This window comes from Pyrus communis, chromosome 2 (genome assembly GCF_963583255.1).
Source record: "Pyrus communis chromosome 2, drPyrComm1.1, whole genome shotgun sequence".
NCBI lineage: Eukaryota > Viridiplantae > Streptophyta > Magnoliopsida > Rosales > Rosaceae > Pyrus > Pyrus communis.
The window spans coordinates 15,621,084-15,630,982 of record NC_084804.1 but is presented as its reverse complement, the minus strand read 5'-3'; the positions used below and the strand labels follow the sequence as shown (position 1 = coordinate 15,630,982).

The following is a 9,899-nucleotide window of genomic DNA, read 5'->3' as shown; positions in this document are numbered from 1 at the left end:
ACATAACCAACTTCTCGTAATAACTTCTCATACATTGCTCAAATTGGACAAATGAATATACTAACGTGCTCTACACAACCTCAGGATCACAACCATATTTTTAGAAAAATTTTCCTCCGCCGCACGCGCCCCCACGCGCCGGCCAAGAAACGGCCACACGCGCCGGACACGCGCAGGCACGTGCCTGGCACGCTGACGGCGTCAACTGACGCCGTTAGGAATATTCCGTCAGTTTTGACAGATTCCATTAACGGCGTCAGGAATATTCCGTCAGACTTGACGGAATATTCCGTCACCTTCTCCGGTGAACCTCCGGCGAGGCTCCAGCGCCGTCGTCGGCGCCGGAAAACTGGAAAAACTTCAAACTTCGTTTTCTCACTCGTTTCTACACCATTTTTCACGTTTCTTGAACCAAAATGAAGCTTAGGACTAGTAGAATCACAATATACTACTTTTAAAGGCTAAAAACCACTCGATCATACCTGTCTCCAAACTCCAAAAACCGGCCAACTTCGAACCAAGCTATTCCGACGTCCAAATTCGTCCAACGAAGTACTCCTGAGCTCCTCGTGACACCACCAAGCTACCTACGAGCTTAGAAATCCCAAAAATGTGCTAGATTAAATTTGCATGAACAGTACTCAAATCGGACCACCTCGAATCGACGTGAAAACGTTAGGATTCTCACCTGAAAATGGTACGATCGTGCTCCTCTCTACCTCACGAGTTCGACAGTGTCCTTGGTTCCCTCGATCTGCTAAGGTTTAGAGTGCTTGTGGGTGTGTCCGTACGTGAATAGTGAGAGGGGAAGGGAAATGGGAAGAAAGGGAACTCAGGAGAGAGAGAGAGAGAGAGACAGTGAGAGTGGGAGTGACAGTGTGTGTGTGTGGCCCAACACATGCCAACACCACACCAAGTAACCAAAAACATGACGAAAACGAACTAGGGGCAAATTCGTAATTTCACACGTACGTTAATATGAATTTTGGGACGGGATGTCACATGTTATACTTGATAAAAGTATAAATAAACTCTCAAGTGTTAGTGAATTTATCATTTTGATGGGATACGCATCCTTCAAAACTAATTTCAACGATCCAACCGTCAAACTTGTTTATATATGCTTCGATATCGCATACACCAAAAATTGCAAAAAACAAACATTCAGAGATCAAGTAACGAGACAAAAAATTTTGACGGTTATAAACGAAAAATCACGATTTAACGGTTATTTTAACTCCGATTTTGATGATTTTTTACAGCTACACTCCTTGACCCTGTATGAATACAATGAATGAATTCGATCTTCAATTTAAAATATTTATACTAGTGGACACCACAAAATCTTATGTTATACTTAATGAAAGTATAAATAAACTCTTAAGTGTTAGTGAATCTATCGTTTTGATGGGATACGCATCCTACGAAACTAATTTCAATGATCTAACCGTCAAAGTTGTTTATATATGCTTCGAGATCGCATACGCCAAAAATTGCAAAAAACAAACATGTAGAGATCAAGTAACGAGACAAAACTTTTCAACGGTTATAAACGAAAAATCATGATTTAACGGTTATTTTAACTCTAATTTTGATGATTTTTTACAGCTACACTCCTTGACCCTATATGAATACAATGAATGAATTCGATATTCAATTTAAAATATTTATACTAGTGGATACCACAAAATCTTATGTTATACTTGATGAAAATATAAATAAACTCTCAAGTGTTAGTTAATGTATCGTTTTGATGGGATACGCATCCTATGAAACAAATTTCAATGATCCAACCGTCAAACTTGTTTATATATGCTTCGAGATCGCATACACCAAAATTGACAAAAAAAAAATATTCAGAGATCAAGAAACGAGACAAAACTTTTCGACGGTTATAAACCAAAAATCACGATTTAACGGTTGTTTTAACTTTGATTTTGATGATTTTTTACAGCTATACTCTTTGACCCTATATGAATATAATGAATGAATTCGATCTTCAATTTAAAATATTTACACTAGTAGATACCACAAAATCTTATGTTATACTTGATGAAAGTATAAACAAATTCTTAAGTGTTAGTGAATCTATTGTTTTGATCGGATACGCATCCTACGAAACTAATTTCAACGATCCAACCGTCAAACTTGTTGATATATGCTTCGAGATCGCATAAGCCAAAAATTGCAAAAAACAAACATTCAGAGATCAAGTAAAGAGACAAAACTTTTCAACCGTTATAAACGAAAAATCACGATTTAACGGTTATTTTAACTTTGATTTTGATGATTTTTTACAGCTACACTTCTTGACCCTATATGAATACAATGAATGAATTCGATCTTCAATTTGAAATATTTACACTAGTGGATACCACAAAATCTTATGTTATACTTGATGAAAGTATAAATAAACTCTTAAATGTTAGTGAATTTATCGTTTTGATGGAATATGCATCCTACAAAACTAATTTCAACGATCCAACCGTCAAACTTATTTATATATGCTTCGAGATCGCATACGCCAAAAATTGCAAAAAACAAACATTCAGAGATCAAGTAATGAGACAAAACTTTTCGACGGTTATAAATGAAAAATCACGATTTAACAGTTATTTTAACTCTGATTTTGATGATTTTTTATAGCTACACTCCTTGACCCTATATGAATACAATGAATGAATTCGATCTTCAATTTAAAATATTTACATTAGTGGATACCACAAAATCTTATGTTATACTTAATGAAAATATAAATAAACTCTAAGTGTTAGTTAATGTATCGTTTTGATGGGATACGCATCATATGAAACTAATTTCAATGATCCAACCATCAAACATGTTTATATATGCTTCGAGATCGCATACGCCAGAAATTGCAAAAAAACAAACATTCAAAGATCAAGTAATGAGACAAAATGTTTCGACGGTTATAAACGAAAAATCACGATTTAACGGTTATTTTAACTCTGATTTTGATGATTTTTTACAGCTACACTCCTTGATCCTATATGAATACAATGAACTAATTTGATCATCAATTTAAAATATTTACAAAAGTGGATATATACCACAAAATCTTATGTCATGATGATCTATGAAAATTGAGGATTTTGTAAAAGGAATAACATGTAAGCTTTGAGTTCCATTGGCAAGGTTACATGGTCGTTTATATTTTTAAAACCCTTCAAATCTCATGAACAATGTTATTTATTTTAGTGAAAAATTAATAAAATTAATAATAATAATAATTATTGTAGAAGTGTGAAAAATGTAATCACTCGTAATAAAAAGCTTTACAACTTTCATTAAGGGGTCAACTCCGAAATTTAGTATGCATATACTGATTTAGTATTATGTTTTACATTTTTTTGGGGTCAAATTATGTTTTTCATTTTCATTTTTATTGATTTAAAATATATTTTTCTTAACGGGTAACGGGTCGGGTCATATTACCTGAAAATATTAACGGGTTGATTTCGGGTCGGGTCATATTACCCGTTTACTTTAACGGGTATTACACGACACGACCCGTTAAGCTATCGGGTATGACACGAAAACGACACGAACACGAGAAACACGACACGAATGCCAGGTCTAATTTTCCGGCACATCATTATGGTTTGGATTAGTCTTTCTGGTGGGTATCCTTAATTCTCTCATATCCTGAACCTATTCGTTCTATATCCAAAAATGAAATGACCCCCCTTCCCAATTCCTTCAGGTTGTGAGACACACTAAAATTCAATATAAGTCCCAAAAATTCAAATAAAGAAAAAAAATTAGAAAAATTAGAGAGGGGTCAAACTTTTGTGTTTTTGAATTGTAAAAATATATATAAATGAAAAATATTAAATCAAAATAAATAGATGTAAGCTAATAAAAACCAGTCTCTTGAAACAACTAATCAATTTCTTGTACTACCAAGAAGAAGCCACCCCAATGGTATCTTTTCACAATCTTTAGGAGCGAAATAGCCAATTTGAGAACCTAGCTATTTCGATGCCTTCTTAATTAGCGTGGAAATACAATTTCACAAAACCACTGGGTTTACGGATTCAATATTAAAACTCTAACAAGAAGAAAAAGATCAAGATTAATTAATTCTTCATCCTTATCGATTATGCACTTATGTAAAGAATTCTGGTCATAAATTTCTACCTTTTTGTTGGGTCAAATAATTTTCTACTGTTTGAATAAGTCTCTGTAGCTAATCGCCCATATTCAACTTCAAAAGTTTTGCCCATCAACAGTTGGACATGCATAATATAAACATGCAGATAAATGACTCTTTGTTTCCGAATCCAGAAAACATTTTCTTTCCCTAAAAAAGTCAAGAGTATTCAAGGATTGATTATTTCAAATTAAGATGAGATCGATCGAACTGTTGTGTACATTATCTTACTTTTCAACTCAAGGAATAATTTTATAAATAATGTATTTTTGTAGTATAAGTTATTAATTTCTTAATCTTAATATGAATATCATATATACAAAAAACTATTCAAATTGAAGACTGTTTAGTCATCCAAATGTATCAATAAAATGAATAGTTCGTTATAAATCTTTTATTGAAATAATTCTTTTTGTTTAGATGATGTTCAAATAAAAATTAGGAAACTAAATGATCACAATATAAAATTTGTAGAATATGTGCATTCCTCATAGGTGGAACGCAAGGATTATCCATTCTTTTACGTACGCAGACAACTATTGGGTACATGAAACGTGCTTTCTTTTAAATTACAGTCCATGACTTGGACTTTAAACTAGGACTTTCAAAGCCAATTTTGTTTACAAATTTTAACCCTTTACTATTCTCATTCTTGTACCAGCAAGAAGAATGTGTAACTACTATACTTTGAAGGGTGTCCAAACCTTCGAAAAAACCACCCCAATGGAATCCTTTCACAATCTTTAGGAATAGCCAACTTGAGAACCTAGCTATTTTGATGCCTTCTTAATTAGAGTGGAAAGACAATTTCAAAAAACCACTGGGTTTACCAATTCAATACTAAAACTCTAACAAGAAGAAAAAATCAAGATTAAATTCTTCATCCTTATCGCTTACTACTTATGTAAAGAATAGTGGTCATAAATTTCTGTTTTTTTGTTGGCTCAAGTAATTTTCTACTGTTTGAACAAGTCTCTATTGCTAATCTTCCATATTCAACTTCAAAAGTTATGCCTTCAACATTGGGACATACATCATATAAACATGCAGATAAATGGCTCTTTGTTTCCTAATGCAGTTAACATTTTCTTTTGCAGGAAAACTCAAGGGTAACTCAAGGATTGATCATTGCAAATTAAAATGAGATTGATCGTACAGTTGTCTATATTATCTTACTTTTCAACTCAAGGAATGATTTGTTTTTATAAATAATGTATTTTCATATATATAGTATAAGTTATTGATTTTTTAATCTGAATTTGAATATCATATATGCAAAAAACTGTTCAAATTGAAGGCTATGTAGTTATCCAAATATGTCAATAAAATGAATAGTTCATTATAAATCTTTTACTTAGTATCAACACTATCGATTGGGTTCATATATTTAAATGACTAAACGATCTCAAATTCAAATAATTATTTTTGTTTAGATGATCTTCAAATAAAGATTAAGGAAATGAAGTATCACAATATAAAATTTGAAGAGTATGTGCATTCCTCATAGGTTTATCCATTCTTTTACGTGCGTACGCAACTTTTGGGTACATGAAACGTGCTTTCTTTTAAACTACAGACCATGATTTGGTCTTTAAACTAGGGTTTTCAAAGTCAATTTTGTTTACAATTTTTAACCCTTTACTATTCTCATGACTTGGTCTTTAAACTAGGGCTTTCAAAGTCAATTTTGTTTACAATTTTTAACCCTTTACTATTCTCATGAGCTAGTACGTAGACACCATATCCCTTCCTCCCTTTCTCTATATAAACCCCATGCAATATTCCAGGAGGAGATAACTTAATTAATTATCTCGATCGATATCAAAACTCCCAAGTTATGGCAATGAAATATTCACGATCTTTGCTCTTTGGTGTGCTGCTACTCATTGGCTTTGCATTGACAAATAGCAAAGCAACTAATACAGATCCACCTGTTCATTGCGAATTTCTCAATCGCAGCAGTTTTGAACCAGGGTTTATATTTGGCACAGGTTCCGCAGCTTACCAGGTCTGTATATATATGTATTTTACACACACACACACACACATTTATATATTTCTTTTGGGATTATTTACCATATTTTTGGTGTATTTTATACATGCAGTTAGCATCCATGCATGAATTATAATGTTGACATCTTCCTTGCGTGTGTAGTAGTACTCTTACGTATATGCATGTGTGTATATTTCAGTATGAAGGTGCAGTAAAAGAAGATGGAAGAGGCCCAAGCATATGGGATACCTTCACCCACAAACATCCAGGTCTGTGATTTAATCAATTGATAATATGAAAACTTTAGCTACTTCATTTCAAAAGGAGTATAAATAGCACCTCATTCTTTTCTTCGTGAGGACAAGTAAACTCCAACCTCTCTAATAACCATGCACTTTGTTGGGAGACGAATAGTACGTGGTCATGTGATATGTACAATATATGTATATACATCATCAGTGCGCACGCATATAAAGTACTTTGCACATGATATGGATTTCACCATTATGTTTTTGAATGACTACAGAAAAAATCGCTGATGGCAGTAACGGAGACGTCGCTATAGATCAATATCACCGCTATAAGGTCTAAAACCTCATAACTTTGTCTCTTGACCCTTTATACTTGAAGGGCACATGTTAACATATTAAATTGGAGCCTCTATAAAAATAAAATAAAAAGGACAATAGATAATGAGATCCTCAATATTTAATTTTAAACTTTTGTCATTTTAGGAAGATGTGGGGATTATGAAGGATATGGAGTTGGATGCTTACAGATTATCTATTTCATGGTCCAGATTATTACCAAGTAAGTTGCTCCACATCCTCATATTTGGTTGGGACCAATGTCAATATTGTGCATAAGAATTATTTTTCCTACAAGAAAATTATTCTCTTTATATACTTTTAACTAAAGTAATGTGATCGAGTTATCTACTGGTTAACCCTCTTTTTTTTTTTTTTTTTTTCTAATTAGATGGAACATTAAGTGGTGGCATTAACAGAAAAGGAATTGATTATTACAACAATCTCATCAATGAACTCCTACGAAATGGTTAATCATCCTACCTTAAACAATTATTACATGAATTTTTAGAACATCATTCAATTAGACTTTTAATTTGATTTTACTGATCATGTACTACAGGTTTAAAGCCGTTTGTAACACTCTTTCATTGGGATGTTCCCCAAGCTTTAGAAGATGAATATGGTGGTTTCTTAAGCCCTCGTATTGTGTAAGTGAACAAAATTTATTTTCTCTTTGATAATTTGATAAAATACATACTGATATACGTAACATAAATTTGTATCTACAGGGATCATTTTAAAGACTATGCAGAACTTTGTTATAAGGAATTTGGTGATCGAGTCAAGCACTGGTTCACGGTAAATGAGCCATATACTTTTAGTAGCATGGGTTATGCTGTTGGGACTCTAGCACCAGGACGTTGCTCTTCTTGGCAAAATCTAAACTGCACCGGTGGAGATTCAGCCATTGAACCATACTTGGTGACACACCACATTCTTCTTGCTCATGGAGCAGCTGTAGAATTGTACAAGAATAGATATCAGGTTCAATAATAGTTTCTTTTTTTTTAATTTTTTTCTTTTTTTTTTTGGGTCAGCATATTGGCTCCTAATTGAGAATTCTATATGAATCATTATTATTGAGTTCTAATACAAGAGGGAATACTCTCAGTAGTAAGATAATCTAAAGGTTGTATCTTTTTCTATAACTCCTATTTATTCAACAAAAATTCATATTTTTGGGCAGGCATCTCAGAAAGGCTTGATAGGAATAACATTGGTGACATACTGGTTTGAGCCTGCTTCGGAGTCAAAGCAAGATAAAGATGCTGCCTTACGATCTTTGGATTTTATGTTTGGATGGCAAGTGTCTTAATAAATTATATATAAACTCAATTACACGTTTACTTATGACTTGTAACATTGATACAACCTAGCTAGCATTACTCTTTATATATAATGCTCTAATTAGGCTAATATTTGGAATTTTCATGTTTTGTAGGTTTTTGGATCCGTTAACAAGTGGTGACTATCCACACACCATGCGATCAATTGTTGGAAAAAGATTGCCAAAATTCACAAAAGAACAATCCAAGTTGCTAAACGGATCGTTTGATTTTCTTGGAATAAATTATTATACTGCTAGATACGCAACTAGTACACCGAAGAACAATTCACTACAGGCAAGCTTCTTAACAGACCCTCAAGCTGATCTTACAAGTGAGTGCGAAAGGAAACTTACTTTCAATAGCTTAAGTTCTTTGTTCTTCTTGACCTAGTTTGACTTCTTAATTACATTAATTATATTCTAATATTTACACCAATTGTATTCTAATGTTTGTAAATATTGTGGCAGCTGAGCTTAATGGAGTACTTATTGGTCCACAGGTATACATCAAATTTTTTATTTTGTGCTATTTGCATTTGGAGGATTAGTTTTTTACCCCAACAGTAACGTATTATCTTGAAATGGTGTTGCAGACTGCTTCAGATTGGTTATATGTATATCCAAAAGGAATTCACGATCTTGTGCTCTACACAAAGGAAAAATATAATGATCCACTCATTTATATTACTGAGAATGGTATGTCATACATACTTTTAAGCCTTGATTAAATGCAAAAGTTTCACATATTTATAATGGTGTAAAATGAAACTACCCCTTTTTTTTTTTTTTAGAGGAAAAAACTAAATTTAATTTTTTGTGCATTAATATGTACGTAGGTGTATCAGAGTTGAATAATCCAGAACTATCAATTGACGAGGCTCTTCATGATACCAATAGAATTGACTACCACTACCGTCACCTGTGTTACCTTCAAGCGGCGATCAAGTAAGTAGTTATTAACAAATTAATTAAGGCTATATACTGCCTAGCCTTCTTAAGTTATTGTTATTTAATCATTATATTGACCTAATCCATTTGAACATTTATGTATTTGTGTGCAGAAATGGTGCGAAAGTGAAGGGATACTTTCCATGGACATTGTTGGATGACTTTGAATGGGATTCTGGATACACCGTCCGATTTGGTTTAAACTACGTGGATTATAATGACGGGCTAAAAAGACACCCAAAACTCTCAGCACATTGGTTCAAAAATTTGCTTAAGAAGAATTGAAGGAATTAAAAGAAATTTATTGTTGATTATAAACATTTAAGTGGATAATTGTCCTTTTTATGTATTTGTATTTCAATTCCTTCCGCATTTGTATTTCCTTTCAATAATGTAAGTATTCTTTGAGATTCAATAATTCAATAAAAAGCTATAAGAGCTGTGAATGCTACAGTAAGACCTCTCTATACAAAGGAATAACTTATTTATAGCCGTAAACAGTTTTGGTCCTAGTTTGGGTTGAGAAATAAATAGCACATTGTAATAAGTTATTATTTTTCTTGGTCCTATTGTAAAGAAACTCGCCTCGACATAGTAGTAATTGTTAATAAGCACAATAATAAACAAGGCCACAAAAAAAATAAAAAATAAAAAAAAGATAAGAAAAGGTTTTAGATGGACTAAAACATTTCTATACTATTGTTTGGGATGTTTTTTTTTTTTTTTTTTTTTTTTTTTTTGGAGTTGATACCACACCTTGGAGCTTTTGGGTACGTATGTAAAACCTTGTTAATATCTTCTTGTTGAAGTCAAAATATTTCTAGCTCCTCAGGATTATCTTTGTCCCCTTCTTGCCTAATTGTATTA

General features: G+C 32.8%; 1 protein-coding gene across 1 annotated transcript; it reads left to right on the top strand.

Moving 5' to 3' along the window:
* Positions 1-5,987: 5,987 nt before the first annotated feature.
* Positions 5,988-9,586, top strand: LOC137725944 (beta-glucosidase 12-like). The gene is made up of 13 exons (XM_068464789.1): positions 5,988-6,182; positions 6,367-6,436; positions 6,694-6,752; positions 6,902-6,977; positions 7,146-7,223; positions 7,317-7,404; positions 7,486-7,741; positions 7,944-8,059; positions 8,199-8,416; positions 8,553-8,584; positions 8,678-8,780; positions 8,921-9,029; positions 9,146-9,586. The coding sequence occupies exons 1-13, from the start codon at positions 6,012-6,014 to the stop codon at positions 9,315-9,317; spliced, it is 1,548 nt and encodes a 515-aa protein (XP_068320890.1). The 5' UTR covers positions 5,988-6,011; the 3' UTR covers positions 9,318-9,586.
* Positions 9,587-9,899: the final 313 nt, after the last annotated feature.

Bases quoted from the DNA above. Each gene is read 5' to 3' on its own strand.
- LOC137725944 (XM_068464789.1), top strand. From the start codon at position 6,012: ATGGCAATGAAATATTCACGATCTTTGCTCTTTGGTGTGCTGCTACTC. The intron at 6,753-6,901 runs GTCTAAAACCTC...TTGTCATTTTAG, and splicing joins ATCAATATCACCGCTATAAG to GAAGATGTGGGGATTATGAA. The intron at 7,405-7,485 runs GTAAGTGAACAA...TTGTATCTACAG, and splicing joins TTCTTAAGCCCTCGTATTGT to GGATCATTTTAAAGACTATG.